Genomic DNA, 25,002 nt, shown 5'->3' with positions numbered 1-25,002 from the left:
TTCTGGTGGGAGGACAGCTTGCTTGACTGCAAATATCTCCAGTTCCCAGAAATAGATTTCTTAAATTTTAATGGAATTAAAAACTACAGAATCCCACCTACCAAATGGTGTTGGGGACTAGGGGATGAGAGTTCAGGAGGCAGATTAATCTGCCAATGAGTATATAAAACTACATACCAGTTGTATGGAGCTGGAGCAGTAACCAGCTGCTGGAAGGCTGATATCTCTAGTTCTGGGCACAGTAGAGACAAGCTACTAGTGTCCAGCAAAGGGGAAGAATCCCAGCTTTTGGAATATACCCTCAGAAAAACTCTAAATCAGACAGAACCTGAAATATCTGACTGGGAAGAGCAATTAACAGGCTTGGATGGGGACCACTGCTTTGAAGTCAGATATCTCTGGTTCCCAAGGGCTGATTTTTTAAATTCTTTTACCCATGGAAAGAGGGGACCCTCAGCTTTCAGCCTAGGACCCTTAGACTCCTGGGGGGGTTTCTGGGTACTCAGAAACCCCCCCTGCGTGCGCTACTGAATCCAAGTGAATCAACGTTTCGGAGATCGGCGACCCCGTCTTCTTGATGTAGTTCACTACATCCTGAAGAAGTGATCACCGAACCCCGAAGCGTCGATTCACTTGGATTAAATATATCCACCTTCTTCACCTACTTTTGTGTCTCTGAGTGCCACTTCTTCACTGCATGTACATTTGAGGGTGGCTATCCCTCTTAAAGGAGGCACCGGAGCAAGTACCTACTGATGGGTAAGACCTGAGTGCCAGGCCCTTCTGGACTATATATATATATATATATATATATATATATATATATATATATATATATATATATATATATATATATATATATATATATATTAGAGATGTGCAGGTCCGGATTTACTCGGATTTACCCGGAACTCAAAACAGGATCTTATTGGCTATATGCTGTCACATGTTTTGGAGCAAAAACATGTGACAGCATATAGCCAATAAGATCCCGTTTTGAGTTCCGAGTAAATCCGAACCTGCACATGGCAGCATAGATATCAAGATATCAAGGAAAGACACTTTGAAATGAGTGTGCCTTTAGCCAAGCAGCAGTTTAAATAAATGGGTAGTAACTCCCAATCGTAAACAAGAAAAGGTCAGGAAGGGTAAAACTGCGCTAGATATACATTAGAAACATATCAATTAAAAATAATAACATTTAATTGGTAAAAGTGACATCAGAATAGACAATGTATACAGTAAAAAATACTCATAACAAACACTTGATATGAGGGGGAAATAAAAAAATTCATAAAAATGTGTGTGCTCAGTACAGTGACATGAGCGCATGAATAGTTACCCTTTTGGTGCTAAAATGCAGCTTTTTCATGTCTTGCTGGAATGAGGACTGGGTTTAAATACCCTCCCTCTAGGTACTGTGTTATGTCATTCACCTGTGGGTGATTAATTGCTTAATAGCCGTAAATATACATAAAAACATTGACAATTTGTTTATGATGTAAAGAAAGGAGACAGACTTCCACCGTTTGGGAAAAGGGATTCCCTGTGCCTGGCACTCTCCAACAACGCAATAAAGAGACCTGAAACTGGTCTTAGTGGGCAACGAGTTGTCCTGACGAAGGGAATAGAATAAAGTTCCCGAAACGTTGCCCACTAAGACCAGTTTCAGGTCTCTTTAATGCGTTGTTGGAGAGTGCCAATCACAGGGAATACCTTTTCCCAAACAGTGGAATGTATGTTTGTTTGGCCGTGGCACCCGCGTTATTGTGACTATTGGAGTACCGGATCATCTGTGGCAAGTATATATATATATATATATATATATATATATATATATATTTCAGTTAGGTTTTTTAGAAGGGAAACGCTGAAAAAAAGTATTTAATAAACGGCGGCTAGTCACGCCGTATACCTGTCAGTACAGGGTTTCCGGGCAGTGGAGCGCATATGTTGCCGCGCACTTCCTGTATACGCAGACAGCGCCTGAGCTTCATGGCCCGGCTAGTCATGTGTCTGTTTCCGGCATGTGACCAGCACGTTCACTGGGGTGGACCGCACGGAAGTCTATGCCGCCCGGGTATAATTCTTAGTATTTCAGACTCTGGGACGCCATGTTATTGGTTAGATAATGCATAGAAATTTGATTTCTGTGTACCTCTGGAATGGAAAATAAAAATAATCCTGGGACATCTCACGGACTCCCGGAAGAGGGCCCCTTTCTCCCGCAGCTGCTGCCGCTGCTGTGATGTATGCAGCAGCGAGCATCGCACCGCCCTGTCGAACCGTCTATGGGCGGCTTTAATCTGAGACTCCCATTCAGTATCCAGATCTCCTTGTTTCTCTCCCATTCTCTTCCTGATACCCTCTCTATCCCCCTGATACTCTCTATCCCTCTTTCTCTCCCTGACACCCTGCAGTTCTTCAAATCTGGTCCAACTTGTCCTTTGGACAAGTCAAAACTCTGACCTTTAAGGCCTGCCCCCCTAGCACCCTGTAGTACAGCCCCCCTAGCACCCTGTACAGCTAGGGTTACCACCTAGTCCCTTTAATTCCGGACACATGTTAATTACACAGGTTCTGTGTAATTAATATGTGTCCGGAATTAAAGGGACTAGGTGGTAACCCTATGTACAGCCCATCAGATAAATTGTATGGTGCAAGTGTACTTTCAAGATAAATTGCATGCGATTTGTCACAGGTTGATAATTGCATGCAATATATCTTATACAAAATAAGCCCTCAAGTACAGAATCTGACTCCTGGGAAGCTGCCGGGCAGTTCAAGGGAAATCTGACGCAATTTGAAGCCTCAGATAAATTGCCCTAGTGTAAGGCCCCCTTAATACACACACTAAAAAACACACACACACACACACACTTACTCAATCCATGAACCCCCAATGGAGCGGCTCCTCTACCGTAAAGGATGTCACAGGGATTCCCTCCATCATGGGGACTCCAGTCAAAGCTGATTGGCTGTAAGCAGTTCCATGGAGATGCCTACAGCCAACTTAGGCCTGAGCTAAGCCCTAATTGGCTGTAGGCGTCTCCATGGAAACACAACTATCAGGGCTGAGCGGAGTCCCCATGATAGAAGTCAGTGGGAATCCCTGTGACTCCCACACAGGAGAGGAGCTGCTACATTGGGGGAACATGGATGGATAGGATAAATATGTGCGTATGTGTGTTTTAGTGTGAAAGGTAAAGTTATATTTTCTGTGTCTTGCCTTTTGTTGTCACTGTCTTTTGATATATGTCAACCACTCCCTGCAATACATTGTTATCCTCTGCCTCTCCCTGTTGCCCTCCCCCCCCATCCCCTGCATTATGCTGTCACCCTCTGCCTTTCCCTGTCGCCTACTGGTTCCCCCTGCCCTTCTTACACCCCTGAAATCCACTGTCACATTCTGCCTCCCCTTGTCACCCTCTGCCTTGTGGTATATTGTGAACTAGGGATGGAATATATCACATGTTCTGCCACTGTGGGGAGTTATTGTTTCTCTATTAATAGTTAGCCTAGTGTGGGAAATTGCTTGGCCAATGGTATACAATAGAGAGAAAAAACACTAAACAGTTTGTACACATTAAACCAGGGGTGGGGAACCTTTTTTCTACCGAGGGCCATTTGGAAAATTTTAAAACCCTTCGGGGGCCATATAAAAATTATCAATTATCGGCATATACGCGTGGGCATTATACACAGGGCAGCGGCATATACATGTGGGCATTATACACAGGGCAGCGGCATATACATGTGGGCATTATACACAGGGCAGCGGCATATACATGTGGGCATTATAAACACTGGCAGCGGCATATACATGTGGGCATTATACACACTGGCAGCGGCATATACATGTGGGCATTATACACACTGGCAGCGGCATATACATGTGGGCATTATACACAGGGCACCGGCATATACATGTGGGCATAATACACAAGGGCAGCGGCATATACATGTGGGCATAATACACAAGGGCAGCGGCATATACATGTGGGCATTATACACACTGGCAGCGGAATATACATGTGGGCATTATACACAGGGCACCGGCATATACATGTGGGCATTATACACACTGACAGCGGCATATACATGTGGGCATTATACACACTGGCAGCGGCATATACATGTGGGCATTATACACAGGGCACCGGCATATACATGTGGGCATAATACACAAGGGCAGCGGCATATACATGTGGGCATTATACACAGGGCACCGGCATATACATGTGGGCATAATACACAAGGGCAGCGGCATATACATGTGGGCATTATACACACTGGCAGCGGAATATACATGTGGGCATTATACACACTGGCAGCGGCATATACATGTGGGCATTATACACACTGGCAGCGGCATATACATGTGGGCATTATACACAGGGCACCGGCATATACATGTGGGCATAATACACAAGGGCAGCGGCATATACATGTGGGCATAATACACAAGGGCAGCGGCATATACATGTGGGCATTATACACACTGGCAGCGGAATATACATGTGGGCATTATACACAGGGCACCGGCATATACATGTGGGCATTATACACACTGACAGCGGCATATACATGTGGGCATTATACACACTGGCAGCGGCATATACATGTGGGCATTATACACAGGGATCCGGCATATACATGTGGGCATAATACACAAGGGCAGCGGCATATACATGTGGGCATTATACACAGGGCACCGGCATATACATGTGGGCATAATACACAAGGGCAGCGGCATATACATGTGGGCATTATACACACTGGCAGCGGAATATACATGTGGGCATTATACACAGGGCACCGGCATATACATGTGGGCATTATACACACTGGCAGCAGCATATACATGTGGGCATTATACACAGGGCACCGGCATATACATGTGGGCATAATACACAAGGGCAGCGGCATATACATGTGGGCATTATACACAGGGCACCGGCATATACATGTGGGCATAATACACAAGGGCAGCGGCATATACATGTGGGCATTATACACACTGGCAGCGGAATATACATGTGGGCATTATACACAGGGCACCGGCATATACATGTGGGCATTATACACACTGGCAGCGGCATATACATGTGGGCATTATACACAGGGCACCGGCATATACATGTGGGCATAATACACAAGGGCAGCGGCATATACATGTGGGCATTATACACACTGGCAGCGGAATATACATGTGGGCATTATACACAGGGCACCGGCATATACATGTGGGCATTATACACACTGGCAACGGCATATACATGTGGGCATTATACACACTGGCAGCGGCATATACATGTGGGCATTATACACACTGGCAGCGGCATATACATGTGGGCATTATACACAGGGCACCGGCATATACATGTGGGCATAATACACAAGGGCAGCGGCATATACATGTGGGCATTATACACACGGGCAGCGACATAAAAAGTGACAGTGTGGAGGAAGGGGGGCTGTCACCCCCAAACAGGTTAATGTGATTATGTCTGATTATGAGAATCAGACATAATCACATTAACCTGTTTGGGGGTGAATCCAGGGGTAAATGACAACCCCTGGATGTGTCAGTCACTGCCTGGGAAGGGAGGGTGATTATCGCCCTATATTACAGCCGCCCGCCCGCCAATACTACAGAAGTATCATCCGCCCGCCGGCTGCCTACATTTCATACCAGCCGCCCGCCCGCTGTATCAGCCGCCCGCCCGCCTATATTAACAGCCGCCCGCCCTCCTATATTACATACCAGGCGCCGGGGATGGCTGCTGCTGCTGCTGCCGCCGGGGAGATGTGTAGAAGACGCGCCCTCCAATCACAGTGGCTGTGGAGGGGATGCGCCGGCAGTGATTGGCGGGCGCGTCTTCTGCACATCTTCTCGGCGGCAGCAGCAGCAGCCATCCCCGGCGGCTGGTATGAAATGTAGGCAGCCGGCGGGCGGATGATACTTCTGTAGTATTGGGCCTGGCGGGCGGGCGGCTGTAATATAGGCAGGCGGGCGGGCCGGACAAACTGGGTGCGGGGGCCGTATCCGGCCCGCGGGCCGGAGGTTCCCCACCCCTGCATTAAACAATAGTCTGTCCCATGGTGGAAATATATTTTACAAATACAAATTAAAAATATATTTGTGCTTTTCAATTTTCTCTTTTATTTTGTTTTCTTTTTATATTGATCCCACTCATTTCATTTTATATGCAGAATTTGACAGCAGTTACACCTTCAGCTGTGGATCCCCAACATGGAAACATGGAGTCTCCTCTAAGCAGAACACTAGCCAACACTGTATTGGTAACTAACTTGTTGAGTCAACCTAGTATACAATTAAACATAGATATTGCTTATAGTAAACAATCAGGTTCTAGTTGTCATTATTTATTATGCAGATTAGCAAATAAATGCAAACATTGAATATTTGCTATGGCCAACACTACATGTTTCCAGTGCACTAGTTCTTAGAAATGTCTCCAGATATATATATATATAAATATATATAGATAAATATATATATATTTATTGTTCTAATTTTACTCTTTATTCTTTTTTCATCGAATGGCCCTAACCTTAGTGTACTTTTTGTTCTTAGAGACTCTGGTACCACCAGTAAAACAGAAGGCATCCTTCAAACTTAAAGATTCCCGATGCGGCCTGAGAGTGCGTAGCAGATCAGCAAGAGGGGAGGAAAACACAAGACATGGAAGTATGAGAAATGGAGAAGGAGAGAAGTGGTAGGAAGAGAGGATGAAAAGGAATGGTGGGAAAGACAGACAAAAATGGAAAAAAAAGAGAGAATATAAAACAAAGATGTGTCAGGGAGTGATAGAAAACAAATCCTGTAGAAACAATTATTGTTGCACAACATTTCTTTTCTTTCTTGTTCTGTTTCTATTTATCAGTTAATTAACAAAATTTGCATTATTTTCAGGTGTTCCTGCACTGTGCTCAGACTGCCAGTTGACATATATCCAACTGAAATGTGACTCTTCCTGGAAGACTAGAGGCCGTAGCTCACGATCTGCAGTCAATAAGGAGGTTACTAGGATCTCACTAGAATTGGAAGCTGAAGTTAAACTGGAGGATGCCACAGGTAAGAGGCCATATGACCTCAGGTGTATACCTCTTGTCCAGTGGTGTAGCTAGATTCCACGAGGTACTCATTGATTGAGGGGTAATGGGGGGTACTAGGAAGCACAAGCTAGATATAGAGGAACTCACTGACTGAGGGGTGATGGGGATTACTGGGAAGCGGGGGACAGATACAGAGGTTCTCACTGATTGAGGGGTGATCGGGGGTACTGGTAAGCACAAGATATAGAGGTACTCACTGATTGAGGGGTGATGGGACACCTGGTGAAGGATCTCCAGCTCCTTAGCTGTGGACATTCGAACCTCCTGTAGCTGCTCTGTACTCATTCTCTCTGGGGTGACCTCTATGATCTTCACTGCATACTGCTGGCCGGTCTCCCGATGTATAAAGCACTGAACTGCATACCCCATGCTATGCATTACCCATAGTGTACATGGCACCAGCTGCGTGCCCGTGCTCTGCATTACCCAAAGGAGTGGTGCAATCCGTGCACCCCCTCCCCCCTTTCACCGGGCCTGCCCGCTCCCGGCACCCCGCTGTGTCCGGGAGACGTGCGCGGTGCTGCTATTTAAAATTCACATCTCCCGCTAGACCGCGCTAGGCAATAGGTGCTCGCGGTCCAGCAGCCACCAGTTGATTGGCTGCTGGACCACAAGCGTTCCAGCGGGAGACGTGAATTTTAAATAGCACCACATCTCCTGGATGCAGCGGGCAGCCGGGAGCTGCCGCCAGCGGGGGAGACGGAAAGAATGTGCAGAGAAGAGTGCAGGGGAGCGGGCAAGATGGCGGCCTGATAGCTTCCAGCGCCCGGAGTTTGTTTTCCACCAGCTCCGCCCTCGCTACGCCTCTGCTCTTGTCACCTGACTTGGGTATCCATCTGCCTCTCTGACGTCTCCTCCTGGATGTATGTGTGCTCAACATGGACAAACTCATCATCTTTCCTCTATCCAGAGCTTCTTCAATATCATCACTTTTGACAACAACATAATCTCCCTGTTTGTAAACTTGCTGTTTGGGTGTCACTCTTGACTCCTTCCTCTCCTTTGATCCCCACATCCAATCTCTATCTCATTCATGTCGGTTCCAGCTATGAAACATCTCCTTACTGTTACATTGTCCACACTGGCCTCCCACACTCCCAGCTCACTCCCCTCCACTCTGTTCTAAACTGTTAGACTTATCTTCCTCTCTTGCCACCCCTTTAAGAGAATATGCACTGGCTCCCATTCCACTACAGAATGGGAGCCACTACAGAATCTTCTGAAAACTCTTCACACATACAGTACAAGGCCCTCTCTATCTCCACTGCTTCCTACTTATCCAACCTCATTTCAATACATATTATCTCCCACTGACCCCTTTTGGTCAGCCAATGACCATTGCCTCTCCTCTACCTTTGTCACTGCATCCCATGTGCATATCCAAGATTTTGTCTGTGCTGGTCCCCTTCATTGGAATGAACTCCCTTGCTATATTAGACTTTCCCCAACATTGCAAAGCTTCAAAAAGGCACTAAAAAAACTCAGATGTTTATCAAAACATACCCTTCCACAAAACCTAATTCCAAGGCCATTCTGCACACCTGCAGTCTCATGTTTTGCGCATTCCTTCAATGATCACTTCCTTCAGGCCTACTTGCCACCTTGCTGTCTACCCTGCCCTTCAAATTGCCTTGGAGCCAGGGCAGTCTTAACGAAAGGGCTTGATGGGCACTTGTCGAAGGGTCCCATAGTCCTTGGGGCCCAGTGCCCAAGCCTGCCACCCAGGGAAATCTAATACCCCCACTTAATCTGCGGATCTGTCCACCGGCACCCACCATGCACTGCCATGGGCGAAAGCACCAGCTGGAAGACAAGGAAGGGGAGGAGTTCTTGTGAGAAGTGGTGCTACAAAACTTGTGCTCAGGGGTCCAGCAGCAGCAGCCGTCACTCTGTAGTAGGGGAAGCTTTGTGATGTTATAAGATGGCAGCGGCCAGAGCTCTAAACTGAGCGTACAATATAAATCCAGCCCTGCTGGAGGGGGACTGCATTGAGAGCCACGCAAGAGGACAGGACAAGCTAGGCTGAGATGACCGACACACGGGGGACTCCATTCCCTGACGCTCCCAACGCCTCACTGGTTTTTAAACCAAAAACAATAGTCATTTTATTATGTCTGAAGTAAATAGGGGAAAACATTCTTCTTTATCAGGCCATTCCCATCCACCTTTGCACTTGGGCATTTCCTACAAATTTATAGGAAAGAAGATCTGCAAAATTTGTATAAAAATACCAGGATAATGTTTATTTCATATTTTACAACCATATACTGTAACTAACCAAAAGTTGAGGATACTGCACTAATTGGGAATAATTAAGAACACCATGCAAATTGACTAAATGGAGACTGTTTCAATGCATAAAAGTAAAATAAGTTTTATTTTTACAGTTGAAAACTAGGTGACCACCTATACCTAAATTATAAAAAATATATGGTTCTTGTGTAGTTTCACTGCACCAAGTTGGGTATGCTCGCCAAACTATCTAAAATAAAGTAACTTAACTCCATGCCAACGTGGATAGTTCATACCCCCACTATCCACGTTGGCATGGAGTTGATTTTAGATAGCGTGGTGAGCGTAGCGAGCCACTGAGCCCGCAGCATGGGCGAGCGAAGCGAGCCCCGCAATGGGACTCAGACGCACGGCGCCATGCTGGCACCGTGAAACTACACAAGTACCAAATATATCATACTAACAATATATATATATATATATATATATATATATATATATATATATATATATATATATATAGAGTGTGATGGAACAAACAGCGGCACTCGCAGGGAACTTTTCAAAACGTGTATTAAAGCATGAAAACCATTCCAACGTTTCGGGGCGTACGTGGCCCCTTTGTCAAGGTGTGGGTAATTGGAAATAAATGAAAAACTTTTTATGAAAAGATTGCAATTTTTGTCCGTATTCCAGTAAAGAGAACCACAATGTATCAACATTTAAAGATGTATGTAGGCATTTGCCATATACAGTATAATTGTATTCCGTATGGTAAATAATTAGCCAAACTGTACCTGCAGTGCTGCCGGGCCACAGCACACACCATGGGGAGTCCCCTGAAAATAAAACTGCTCACCAAAAGACAGTCTTGTTATGGATGGTAAGTGAATGGGTACCATTCATAACAATGGAGACAGTCTCCATTTAGTCAATTTGTATGTGCATTCATTCATGTGTTCTTAATTATTCCCAATTAGCGCAGTATCCTCACCTTTTGGTTAATTGCATTCTTTCTGTCCATTTTCTCGTTCAGATATAAGTTTATTTGTACATACACTTTTACTCATAGAGAACTGCTGCTCGTTTATATATACACATACAGAGATATTAAACAATTTAATATTTATTATACACGGTATATAGGCGCCCAGTCGGCTACTAGTTTATAGTGGCCTAACAAATATTTGCTTTTTCATATACAGTAACTGTATGATACAGTTGTAAAATTGAGTGGAGTGTTTCAATGCACTCGTATAAGACTTCTGTTCTTTCTAGGCTTCTAATTGTACATGTCACAATTAGGGATACATTTGGTAATAATAATAATAACTTTCTTATCTGATACAACAAACTGAATTATTGTATCACATACAGAAATGTGTGCAGATTTACTCCAATATGTCCTTTGTGAATAATCATTGTGAATTTTTACAACACAAGCTGAAAAGATCTTTGAAAATAATATTACTTTTGCACCTGAAGCCAAATATTTTCTTGGTAGTTGTTAACCACATTTTTGTTTTCATCATTGCTAACAGCTTCCATGTTATAACTTTGGAGCAATGCAACACTATATTGCTAAAGTTATTTACATCTAAAATAATATATAAGTATCCTTTCCAGATCTTCTACTCAACTAATATTTCACTCTTCTTATATCTTCTTTATGCTTCACAAAAATGAATTGAATACGCTATTAGTACAGTTTGTAAGAATCTCACCTCCATGACAGTGGTAGGCTAAGGACAAACATTGCAGTCAGGTGTTATATGACTTGCAAATCATGACACACTTTAAATATTCAGATAGAAAGTTTGAAATTTGAATCCATGTTGTCACATTATAATAATTCAGCATTTAGAATGATACTATTATTTTTTATCTTTTTATCATGCTGTCCTTACTTTATACTCTTTTGTTCTATTCAACTGTGTGCCAAAATATATTATAGAGTTATCAAAAGTAGTTGAGATGATTACATCATGTTTCTTGAACTGCTTTTTTAAAACTCCCTTTTTTTTTCTCCCAGCGAGCTGTGGGCTATCTTGTCTCCGCCAGCGCTTGGAACGCAAAATTAAATCCATTTTGAAATCTTTGAGGAAGTCTATTAATCAGGATCGATTTGCAATCCGCTTAGCATCTGTAGAGTATGAAGTAGCCCAGAAGGGAGCTACAGGAACTGAGAGGGGAGAAAACTGTGCTCCTGGCCAGCAACGCATGTGGGGCAGATGTGGTAAGGATATTTGGTTTGACCTCTTAAGGCCCCCATACACTTGTCTGATTTGTGTCTGACATCAAATGCGCAGTCCTGTGCTAAGATCATACGTGCTGCATGTATGATCTCTTTATCGGACCCCCTCCCGGTGACATGCAATCCTGCCGCCCTGTAGGGTCCGGGCAGCTGGAGGTGGATTGTTTGTGACTTCCCCAAGGGGAAAAGTCACATAGGGCCTTATTCTAGTTCAGTCTTAGAGGCAAATTCCTTCTTAGCCGGACAAAACCATGTGCACTGCAGGGGGGCAGATGTAACATGTGCAGAGAGATTTCGCTTTGGGTGAGTTATTTTGTTTCTGTGCAGGGAAAATACTGACTGCTTTATTATTACACTGCAATATAGATCTCACTTTGAATAAAACCCCCACCCAAATCTAATTCTCTCTGCACATGTTACATCTGCCCCACATGCAGTGCACATGGTTTTGTCCAGCTAAGAAGGAATTGGCCTCTAAGAGTGAACTAGAATAACCTTTAATTTTTTTTAAATATGCCTTCTTCAACATTTTTCTGTACTCGTCAAATGTATTATATTTTTGACCTTACAACTATGACCGTAAGAACGTTCTGTCATAGCTACAATAATAACTCAAAGGTGTAAATTTAGTAAATGTTCTAAAAATTTAAAGAAATGTTGCCCATAGCAACCAATCCGATTCTGTCAATCATTTTTCTATTGCATCCTAGAAAATAATAGACAGAATCTGATGGTTAGAAGCTTTAGTAAATTTACCCCTAAGTGTCCAGTGTCCAACATGTCTTTATTTCTCAAGGATGCCTCCCCTAAGATGCCTCAGTATCCTGTCTTTTTGTTTCTTAGCTAGCTGCTCTCCTGGCACATATTACCATGGGCAAATGGATCAGTGTCAAATATGCCCCCATGGTACCTACCAAGAGAAAGAAGGACAACTGTTATGTAACTTGTGCCCAGGAGCTGAACCCACAGGTCCAACAGGAGCTCCCAGCATCTCAGCCTGTTCTGGTAAGATTGCAAGAAATTCCATCTGCTATCAAACTACCTTGAGCAGTTTCATAAAGGAAATAAACACATACAGTAGAGTAATTTTCCATGCAAGCAATGAAGACTGTGTGGTGATTTCTGTATTTCTTCCTTCGTTTTCTGTGAAGGTATTTTCCATGTGTTGAATTATGTATCTACTTAAGTTACATGAGTCATCAACGGAACATGATTCACCAAAACAAGCAGTAATTCTAACACAACCTAAATGGTTTTTCCACCACCTCTAATACCATCTCAAGGTTTTTAAAGTAAATTTATTTTAAGGGACATTTTTTGGCTATACTCAGCAGTGTACATTTTGGATATTTTTTAACTGAAATATAGTTAAAAGTTCACAAAACACTGATGCTACTGTAGCTGTGTAACATAGCCCTGAAAGCTTGCTTTATTAAGTACACATATAACAACTGTGACATATTGAGAAATGTCATGCCTGTTGACCACATATTGAATGTTCCTCAGCATAATTAGGGATATATTAATTACAATTAGCAGATACTGGGCCTGATACCTGCCTTCACTGCACCACAGTCTGCTCCTTCTGCCAAGAATGCAGTATCAACCTTAGCTTACCTGCCCTCCATCAGCTGCAGCCTTTGGGTTACACAGCTCCACAGGGCCTTTATGCTTGCTGCCCTCTATTGCTGGAAGCTCAGCACCATTCCCTCCTTCCTGCCCATGCTCTGGACACCTTACCTTGAGACAGCTCCCTACTCTGTCCTGGTCTTCAAACTTTTCCAGAAAATGTAGTTTTCATACTGGGGCTTTATACAGTAAATGGACTTAACTCAGTGGACACTTTTTTTGTTTATTACCTGCAGAACTACGACTTTTCCTCTCATTAAGTAAATCTAGGATTATCCCTCCATCTAGTGGTCATGCTCTCATATACACACACAGTATAGCAATTCTATACTGTAACCATATGGCTGGCTTTATATGCTATATTTTATCATTTAAGTCACTTTGGATTTGAATACTACTTTTTTTGTTTCCACAATCACCTATGGTGTTTGTTATGTTAAAGTCCTCTCACTTGCCTTCTCACACCCTAGCGAAGCCTCTTTTGATAAATGCCTACTTGATTCTCTCCCGGAGGCCAGGGAGCCTCCTAAAAATCAGGTGACACTCCTGGCTTCTTGAAAAACTTGGCCAGTTTGTAGCATTATATTAATATCTCTATTTCAAACTGTACCAGATCCCCCCACCCACCCAAACACACCTACATACACACTTCCCAGATGAGGCAGCCAGAAAATCAGCAACTAAGGCTAATTGTAAAGTTTTGTCATCTTCACCTGTTGTGAATTCCCTAAGAGTGTTTCCTGCAATTGATGTTTTATTGTATATCTCTGCCTACAAATATAGTATGGTTACATTGCCTCTCCCTATAACTTTCTCAGATGTGGTTTATTAAAGAAGCCATGGAGCCACACATTCAGTGGCATAGCAATTCCCCCCAATAGACCCCTCAGTGGCTTGTGTGAGTGCGTTGGGAGTCTGCGGGGGTATTGCTATGTGTGTGCGAGAGTGTGGTACTCATCTCTTCTGTCAAGTGACAGTGCTGCTGTGGATGACTTAGTAGTAGGGAGACTGACTGCAGTCAGTCGTAGCAGACAGTGGTGCTGCTGCCAGGAACTGCAGATGTACTTGTCTGCGTACCTTTCACTGTAATTGAACCTCCCAAATGGAATACACCTCAGCAGAGACAGCTATTAAGGATGCTAGAGGAGGTGGCAGCCATTTTGAAAAAAGCATAAGCATCTATAGACACGGCAGTGGCATGAATTCACTGACAACAAGCAGAACCCCTGTGACAACAGGCAGGAACCATGGGCATGAACGGAACAAGGAATTTATTGTTACACCACTGCATATAACAACTCATGCACAATCAATGTGAGAAATTTTCAGCGTCTATTAAAGATAAACTGTTACAAATGTCTAAACAAGCTGTGTGTAATAAGCATCATGTAAAGAAGAGGATACTCAGGACATTTTTGTACCTCAAGGAACTGATCACTAAACTGGTCTTGTCAGAATAACCTCTTTGGTCTTCAATAATTGATGAAAGGGCCTTTTCTTTTATCAATTTTTTTTTGTAGAAAGGTGTGGGTGTTGCAACTTAATAACGGTACTTGTGTAGTTTCACGGCGCCAGCATGGCGCCGTGCTACTTCCGGGTTCTACGCTCGCCACAAACTATGTTAAAAAAAGTAACTTAACTCCATGCCAACATGGATAGTTCATACCCCCACTATCCATGTTGGCATGGAGTTGATTTTAAATAGCGTGGCAAGTGTAGCGAGCCACCGAGCCCGCAGCGTGGGCCAGCGAAGCGAGCCCCGCAAGGGGACTCAGACGCACGGCGCCATACTGGCGCCGTGAAACTACACAGGTATCTCAATAACTGTGAAATAGAATGTACACATGGGGTGGGGTATCGGATTACTAATAGTAAAACATCAGGATTGAAAAAAAGGATTGACCCAAAAAAATGTTTTGCATGAAAACACACAGGTTTAGTAAAATCTGTCTGTTTTCCCCAGCCACTGCTTTCAGGGACTCAGACTGGTGACAGGGGCATAACCAGATATTCGTAGGCCCCATAGCAAAAGTTTGTAAGTCTGCATATATGATGATACAATTTCAATGATTTTACAACTCCTGCTGATGTCCAGTAATTTCTCATAGAGAAAGAACTAGAATGCTCTGAAGCTGCAGAATATACTACAGAATAACTAGGTGGAGTAATACGCCTCCATTGTGTCCTAAGTACTCTATGGTTATGTTATGTTATGTTCACTACTGGTGATAGGACCATGTAATTAAATATTTGAAGCATACTCTAAAATAATGTGGGTATTCCAGTTCATTCGGACGGGGCCGAATTCAGGGACCTTTAGTCTTTCCAGACTTAAAATATCTTCTTTTTACGGTGTCAGTCATCATCCCTTAAATGCTTAACGCCTGTAAGGAATATATGACCTGTCACTATCATTGTATTTGGAAAGCTTACTATTCCTTTGTGTGAAGGTAGAGGATTTTCCTCTCTGACATTCAAGACCTCTTGGCTTCTCCTTTTCCTGAAAACTGGCTTAACTGCTGGTTTGAGTCTTGATTCATTAATGGTTCAGGTCTCTGCCTTTTTCTCTTTTCTTTTCTAGGAAGTTGGTGCTGTTGACAGAAGTGCAACCCTTCCTTAAAGGAATAGTTCAGTTGCAACCACCGTTCACTCATCCCACTGCTCCATGGGATTTGGACTTGGTCTTTCCTTCTTACAAACATCTCTTTTTGAACTTCTGTAGTTGGTGTAGTTATAATATTTATCTTGAAAGGTTTTCCTGCTTCTAGCGTTGGCTTCTGCAAGGAGAGAATTCCTCCATATATATATTCCATCCTGATAGAGTGGAACTACATACTAGGATGTCTTCTTTTCCAAAAGTTTTTTCCAGCTTCTACATAAATCAGCCTAAGGGTTCTGACTTTTCAGATGATTTTTCTTCTTAGTTTCTAGAAGTGATACAGGTGATCAACATTTTTATGGAGAGATCTGCTTCTATGCGAAAGTCAGATTTGCTGATTGTCTAATATGATGTTGCTCTGCCTTCAAGCACACACTGGCATCATCTTATGAGTAAACAAACTCATTTGGCTGCATCCAAGGTTCCTACAGAGGTGAAAGCTCACTCCACTCACTCAGTGGGACTCTTATGGGTGGCTGCTCGCGGAGTCTCAATGGACCAACTCTGTAGAGCAGCTACGTGGTCAAGCCGCAATACCTTGTGGTGTTTTAACAGCTGTGACACCTTTGCAGTTTCTGAGTCACAATTTTCTTGTGTAGTTCTGCAGAGTTCTCAGTACTCTCCTGTCCTGGTTGGGGAGCTCTGGGACATCTCCATTGTAAGCATCACTCCAGTGGCCCCTGCAGGATGAAAGAGAATATGGGCTTTTTCTCTGAAACCACCGGAGACACTGGATGCCTGCCCAGCGATGTTCCTTTTTGCCTTGGTGTTAAGAGTTTTGTTATCTGTTTTTTCTCTTTGAAATGATATATTCTTTAGTCTTGTGGGTGTTCTTGTTCTCTCCCTTTCTCATTGTTTCCCAGTTCTACCCGGGAATGGTTACTAAGACAGGCTTAGACGAAGGGTATAGAGGGGGATGAGCAGTCACACTGATTACAATTTTTAAAGTGCCAGCTCCCAGTGACTACAATCTATACCCATTGTAAGTGTCCCTCCAGTGTCCCCTGTGGATTCAGAGAGATAATTTACCAGTAAGTACCAAAATCCCATTTCCTCTTACCCGTTCACCAGTCTTTTTCTAGGATTGGTACTTGTTTCCTAGCACGGCGCCCACAATATTAAGTTGTATGACATCTCATCGCATTGCATGCGGGCATATGGCATGCGATGTGATTTTAAATTGTATAAGCCCCTCTACGATTTTTAATTGTATAAGTACCCTAATGGGTGCTTACAATCTTAAATGCACCCCACACGCCACCCCCACTAGCAGCGGCAACCCGAAGCGTGGCGAGCGGCAGCGGTATGCATCCGCCGACCTTTTCATACCCCCACTATCCACATCGGCATGGAGTTGATTTTATATTATAGTGTGGCGAGCGCAGCGTGCCACCGGGCCCGAAGCGTGGCGAGTGAAGTGAGCCCCGCGAGGGGACGCGGAATACATGTAAAGTAATACGCGCCCGTTCGCCACGCTTTGGGCTCGGTGGCTCGCTGCGCTCGCCACACTATATAAAATCAACTCCACTCCGACGTGGATAGTGGGGGTATGAAAAGGTCGGAGGACGCGTACCGCCGCCATGCTTCGGGTTGGCGTTGATAGTGGGGGTGGCGTTGGGGGTGCTTTTAACATAGTAAGCACCCATTATGGTGCTTATACAATTAATTATCTTATAGGGGGCACATTTAACATTGAAAACACCCATTAGGGTGCTTATACAATTTTAAATCGTATACCATTGTATATGGCATACAATGGCATACAATGCGATGGTATACAATTTAAAATCGTATAACATCGGCTGCCATCGCATCGCATACCATTGCATGCCTTATGGTCTGCGATGCGATGGGCGCCGTGCTAGGAAACAAGTACCCTAGGATTATATGCCTTATACTGTACATAACAGTATTTTGCTAATTTTGTTGTCTGTCCATTTTGGTGTCTCTACAGAATTGTAGTGCTTTGGGCTCCTATAGACATAAGAGCAGGGCCGGCTCTACCATTAGGCAGCTTTAGGCAACTGCCTAGGGCTCCAGGGTCTGGGGGGGCGCCACCGAGTCTGCCTATCGAAAAATCGAGGATGTCTATGAGGATCTTTATTGTAGTTAATGCAGGTGTCTGCTATGGAACTTCTAAGACCTCACCTCCATACTTTTCCTTGAGGCATACTGTCCTAATTTGCTGCCCCCTCCTCCTTGTACTCTAATGTGGATGCCAAAGTGGGGCCTCCAGGGCACTTGCTGACTTTCCCAGGGGGTTGGATGGACCACCCAATTTTTGGGAGCCTACCTGCCATTCCAGAATGTTGGGCAAGTATGCCTTTAAGGGTTGGAGATGGAGCATTGGTCGCAGTATGGGGAGGGGGGGTGGGGCAGTAGAGTTAAGTTTTGCCTAGGGTGCTGAGAAGCCTTACACCGGCCCTGCATAAGAGATTTCTGTCAGCCATAGCAAATGTCCATAAATTGAAAGACATGTTATCCGCTAAGCGTGTCTCTGTGGGGTACCTTTTTTTTATACTTTTGCATTTAAAAAAGACTAATGCTGGCCATACATACGAATGATTGGAGGTACGAATGCATGGTTTTAAAGGCTCTTACGATGAATTGTATGATTTCTATGTGCACATTGTGCGGTGTTTCGGTATGGTTAAATTCTGATTCGTGGGCTTGCGGGTTATGAGATGGATCCTATGATCTATGTGCTGCACATATGATCCGTCAAGAGTGGATGCAGATTATAAGTACATCGTTAGCGCATCGTATATCAAAATGCACCAAATTGGGAGTCAGGGACTGCCAGGGAATTCAAGGAAAATCCAAATTGAATGCTGGTCGTCCTGATGTATGGCCAGCTTAAGATGTTTAACTTGTGGAGCTCAGCAAACGTTCAATGAAAATCTATTCAAAGAATGGAGCGATTGCTAAAAATTAATTATAATATTTATCATTCTATATGTATATCTCACATATATTTTATTACTTTCTACATTTTTCTGACCATGGTCTAAAATAGATATGTCTTGTATCCTTTTTTGAATCTATAGTTTAGAAGAGTATAGTAATATCAGCTGTCTTTTGACTCACCCCAGAGCTTAATATTTGCCAGTAAATTGGGAGATCTCAATATTCCAAAAGGGAGAAGAGTCAGTTTGGAATGGCAGTTTGTATTTTGGACTGTGCTATAGCACCTCCTCTGGAGCCGCCACTGATTCAAAATGTGTAGCGCTATACATGGATGGGAGCTGGTTTATTATTTTAATATGTACAGCTCCAGCTTTAGCTGGTTCTTTGTGGAAAATATTAAGGGGGCTATTTAATTAGTTCTATTTTATTTAAAAAATATAAATTTACCTTAGCTGACCCTCGACTCGCTGTTATTAAAAGCATTTTTTGCCAATGCCTTTTTGCGTCCCCCCAAAAATTCCTCTATAAGCAGTGAAAACGGTCGCAATTTTGCCGGCTAAGTGATAAAAGCAGGTGGATTTGTCAATCCAGGTGATTTTTGCCACTTTCTAATTTTTTTCCTTGGTGAAAAATCGGCCTTGAAATTTAATAAGCAAATCCCTATTCATCCTAAAAACTGAGAAAAGTGCAGATTTTTCATATAGATGGAAAATCTGCACTAACTGAATACTCCCCTTTAACATGGCAATAAATACTAACCATGTTTTATCCTTATCCCAGGACTTTATCAAGGACTTTAATAAAACAGATGAAGCACTTCAAAACGTCAAGCCCTGATGGTCAGACTAGTGGTTCTTTTTTCAAATCAATATCTAACATATTGCTCCCCCTCACTGATTTTTTCAGTGCCTTGTTTCCTGATTGTGGGCCTTATTAAGAAGTGAATGCTGATCAGTTTTTAAATATATGATTCCAACATACTGTACAGTGCCTGTGGGATGTACATTTTCTCATAGGACATAATTGAAATTGTTTTGATATGACAATACCATTGAAATTATCAATCTATTTGCAGGTCACTGTCATTCAGGACATTTCTCCATAGATGGGTATAAACCATGCCAATTATGTCCACGTGGCATGTACCAACCAGAGGCTGGGCGAACACAATGTATCCCATGTGGAGGAGGACTGAGCACCAGGCAGGATGGAGCGATATCTTTCCAAGACTGTGAAACTAAGGGTAAGATCACTTCATTATCTCATTATGTTTGTCATACTATTTGCAGCTCTGTATCATACAAGTAAACCTATGCTTTTTAAATATGCTATTTTATTTTTTTCCCCGCATTATCCATCTATTCTATTTTCTTGTACAATTTCGGGACATTCGGCACTCATCATTTTGACTGTTTTGACATGTTTTCATTTTCCCTGTTCCTGGCTCGTGCTTAAATCTCTCATTCGCAGTAACAAGAGTGTTCTTTCCTGTTTTTTCTTAACACCTTTTAGTACTTCTGAAATATTCATCAAAAATGTTTCTTTTTTCTTTCTTTAGTTCAGTGCTCTCCAGGCCACTACTATAACACCACTCTACACCGTTGTATCCGCTGCATGATTGGCTTTTATCAGCCTGAATTCCGGCAGAACTTCTGCATCGCATGTCCTGGAAACTCCAGCACAGACTTCGATGGCTCCACCAGTATCGCCCAGTGCAAGAGTGAGGGGACATAGCGGGACAGCAAGAAGGTCATGGGGGTGGATAAAAAGGAGATGTTGTAACTCAGAGATGATGTGAAAGGGGGTGAAATGATAACTGCGAGCATTGCACCTCTCTCACATACCGTACAGTTATGTACATCTTACATGGGGACATTAATCAATAAATATTTGTGGCTTAACCCCCCAAAAAAGTTTTTGGGGGTTAACTACAAATATTTAGTATCCTCAATTTACTTAGGGACCGCAGCAGATATCTATTGATATCTGCTGTCTTCTCTCCATTCCCATCAGGAGCTGCAAACCCCCCCCCCCCCCCCCTCCCCCTCTATTGGTTTCTATGTGGGATGCAATAATGTAAGATTTACCAACTTCTAGAATGTGATGCATTCCAGAAATTGGCCCCTGCAGCTATCATGGCGGTAGCCTGTTGTAGTCTGTGGGCTACATTACACAGAGTTAGCCAAGAGAAGGTTCGCCTAGAAATGGCCGCCACACATGTGTGGTTGGTGGAACCACTCATAAGCAGGAGCCCTCGCAGGATTCAGAGCACATCATAGGAATGTGATTCAAAACATAATGAGTATCACATCGTACCATGAGTATCCCATAAAATATAATTCTGGGTGCTAACATTGCATCCAGATCACATTGTATATGTATTTCTTGATAAATGTACTCCTTGGACATATATAAAACCTTCTAAAGAGTGGGAAAAGTGGACAAGTTGCCCATATAAAGGGGGAAATTTACTAAAGGAAATTTGTAAAAAATAGGTGTATTTGTATCCAGAAATACACTTATTTTTGACATTTACAATCCCGAAAAAACGGCAATTCGTATTCGTATTGATAGCACATCAATACGAATATGAATTGCCGTATTTTCGGGATAGTAAATGTCAAAAATAAGTGTATTTCTGGATACAAATACACCTATTTTTTTTACAAATTTCCTTTAGTAAATTTCCCCCATATCATCCAGTTTATGCCTATTATTTTATATAACATACCTGATAAATGCTAACTAAAAGCTGATTGCTGCAATGGACAACACAATTTTGGAGACCTTCTCTGCAATTTGCTCTGAGTGGTGCCAGGGCTCCTGAGCATAATAGGTCCCGCTAACCACACTTGTGTTTTGGCCATTGCTGCAGGAGGGTTCCAGGGGAAACCTCTCATTGGCCCTTATTCTGATCGGTGCGGATATTCCCGCATTCTTACGGAGCGGTCCGCACGCCACGGTGTTTTGCCGCGTGCGGCCATCGTCCGTAGAAACGCCCACGTGTCCTCCGCATTCGGACGGACTCACTCTTTAAGAACAGGGCGTGTTTACGGACGACATACAAACCATGCGTGTGCGGGAGAAACACTCCGATTCTGCACAGTATTACAGAGTATTACAGAGTATGCTCGGGAATACCGCATCCGAACGGGAGCCAAGCGGTGCTACCGCCCGTAAGCGGAGTATTTACGCCAAACAACCCACTTTGATGTATATTCTGCAATACATCACATGACCCACTTATTCAATTACCTATCCTCATAAAAAAATGCTTCTTTGGAATTGGAATCAATTAGATGCCAATATATCCTTACAAGCATGCCTAACACATGCATTGCACACATTAACCCTTACAGCAAATCAAGTGCAATGGTTTGTATTAGACCCTGTGTAAAAGATTATAAACAATCTACACATATACTGTTTAATGGGCAAAGAAAACCAACAACTTTCAACTTGCATAAATAGTTTATTATGCTGAACAAATAAATAGAAAAAAATAATCAAACATTTTAAAGTAGGAGATCGCGCAGGTCCTGCAGGTCTGCGATGAGCAAGCGCAAATGGTGGCCCATCCGCAGCAGGGCCCCACGAATTCCCTCATCTGCCGGCGTTGTGGCATCTGTGGGCATGTCAAAGGGGCAAAAATTAGTCATGATATTCATGCATACATTTCACATACTGCTACATACATTGCAGAAATGCTAGGTGACATGTCTGTGTATATATATATATATATATATATATATATATATCTATGTAGAGAGATAGAGACACACATAGATAAATAGATATGACACATACATATATACATACATGCAAACTTATTTGCTACATACTGTGTTTTTTGCCCTCTAGCCTTTACTCTGCAGAAGACATAACAGTCATAGTGTTTCTTCTCAGTCACAACCCACCCATGACTAACCAATGACAAGCATGTCATGGCCTCCGTCAATAAGAACTTGTCACAATCTCCTCAGTCTAAGTTCAGTGATGGTTCGTGCCATGGGAGTTATGCAAATGTCAGGAATGCACAGTACACATCCTCAAAATCATCATTCAGTCTAAACCAACCTACAAATCTGTGAGGGCAAAAAAACAATCTGAACTACAGGGGGTGTTTAGGTAGAGGAGGCTCCTGGGACACTGGCAACTTGTGACTCCATTCCAAGGTAGGCCGGGCCCTACTCCATTTATAGCATACATCCTATAGTTTATAAATAACATTCACCAACAATATAGATTCCACTATTTGATGGGTCATAATCAACGCTTGCAGCAGGTGAATTTAATCCACAAATGATCCACTCATCCCTTTACTCCAGGATCCTGTTTAACTACAACGGTTATGTGGCAGTCAAAATGGAGCTCCAAGCCATCCCCCAAACCAGTGTAATTCAGAGGTGTCCTGGATGAAAGGGATGCCTTGGACACCCCATCTAACCCGTACCTGTATCTGTAGCTACCCACTTTGGGGTCTGTATTAATAGTATTGGAACAAAATTTTTAATCACCAGTGCTACATAACAAATACCACTACAACTACTTCATGAATGATGCATTATGTAAACATACCGATCTCATGGGACTCCGGGGCCTGACACGCCTCCTCCCCCTCGGATTCCGACACCTCTGGGGCAACCGTGGCCTCCTCAGCCCCCTCCTCCGCCAGCTCCTCCGCCACCGTCACCTCGTCCACCTCCTCCGCCACAACCACCTCCTCCACCACCACCACCTCCTCCACCACCACCACCTCCTCCACCACCACCACCTCCTCCACCTCCTCCTCCGCCACCAACACCTCCTCCTCTGCCACCAACTCCTCTTCCACCTCCTCCACCACCACCGCCTCAGGCACCTCCTCCTCCTCCACCACCTCCTCCACCATCTCCTCCACCTCCTCCACCATCTCCTCCACCATCTCCTCCACTTGCTCCTCCAACATTTCCTCCTCCTCCTCCACTTCCTCCTCCTCCACCCTTGCCGCCACCTCCTCCTCCGGCTCTTGGCCCTCCTCCTCGGCCAGGGCTGCCTCGGCCTCTTCACGGGCCTGTCGGGCTCGGGCTCGTGCTGTGTGGTAGAAAAAAAAATCATGGTCAATGTCGGGTCATTGGGGCACATGTATTAATCCATAACAAGACATACATGGAAGGGTGATAATGATGGCAAACGATGCTGGAAAGTAGCTCCTTACTGTTAATGGACTCCAAAATGTGACATTTAAATTATTATGTGATTGTTAGTAATTTGTTCAAACATTACAACCCTGGCATTTATCAATGTGTAACACATATTAGATCTGGCACATTGTATGCATCAGAATCATCAATGCTATGTCATTACATATAAAAGCCACATGACTGCATGTTAACCAGGAAGAAGCACACATAACAGTCTATGGACTTTTAAACCCATGGACACCCACTTATCATGAGACACATTTTATTGTTTCTAGATGCTATGTTGTAAGTGCGAAATTTCATAGCTAAAATACTCACACTCAGCTATTTCGCCCCTAATTTGCTGTAACAGCTGGGGCTGGCGCCTGCGGAGGTCCGACCACCGCCTCTCGAGCTGGCCGATCGTCCTCCGCACCCGAGTGCGGGCGTAAATCCGGCGCCCTGCCGCAGCATAGGCCCTCCGCTTATGGCGGTTACTGATAAAGGGCCCCGCACGGCCCAGCCTTGTCTCCATGACGGAGACAAGAACCCTCAGCTCCGCAGCCGAAAATGGGTCTGCCCTTCGTGTCTCCGCCATGTTAACAATGGCATCAATCAACCAATCAGGTGGTGATGAACTTTATTGTTCATCTTTACATGAACAGCGTCTCTGCGCCAACACAAATGGTGACAAATTCGCATGCCTTCAAAACAGTAGTGCTGATGTATGGCAATGAACAAATCTGATATATATAAAACACAGTGTGTATGCACTTAGCAAATCCAATGACGCCTCGCTCCGCCAAGCAACGCGTGCTATAGCTTAGCAACGCATAGCTGTAGTTAGCATTACTTACTCTATGCATCTATGTGTATGCGTACATTTATGTTTAAAAGACACATACACATACTTGCAGGTATCCTGAGTCCAGCATTATACACCAGCCCTGCCTGCCTGCCTGCCTGCCTGCCTGGCTGCCTGCCTGCTCCTTGAAATTTTTAAACATGTTAATAAA

General features: G+C 43.6%; 1 protein-coding gene across 2 annotated transcripts in view; it reads left to right on the top strand.

Annotated features, from left to right (window-relative positions):
- SCUBE3 (signal peptide, CUB domain and EGF like domain containing 3) overlaps positions 1-25,002 on the top strand; it is a 206,776-nt gene that overhangs the window by 148,915 nt on the left and 32,859 nt on the right. For both annotated transcript variants that reach the window (XM_083173135.1, XM_083173133.1), the window contains 7 exons: positions 6,217-6,306; positions 6,602-6,715; positions 6,941-7,102; positions 11,408-11,611; positions 12,473-12,634; positions 19,900-20,067; positions 20,383-20,544. In XM_083173135.1, the coding sequence (XP_083029261.1) occupies positions 6,217-6,306; positions 6,602-6,715; positions 6,941-7,102; positions 11,408-11,611; positions 12,473-12,634; positions 19,900-20,067; positions 20,383-20,544 (1,062 nt within the window). The remainder of the gene's footprint in view (positions 1-6,216; positions 6,307-6,601; positions 6,716-6,940; positions 7,103-11,407; positions 11,612-12,472; positions 12,635-19,899; positions 20,068-20,382; positions 20,545-25,002) is intronic.

This window comes from Crinia signifera, chromosome 2, assembly GCF_055691185.1.
Source record: "Crinia signifera chromosome 2, ASM5569118v1, whole genome shotgun sequence".
NCBI lineage: Eukaryota > Metazoa > Chordata > Amphibia > Anura > Myobatrachidae > Crinia > Crinia signifera.
This window is presented reverse-complemented; position numbering and strand designations above follow the sequence as displayed.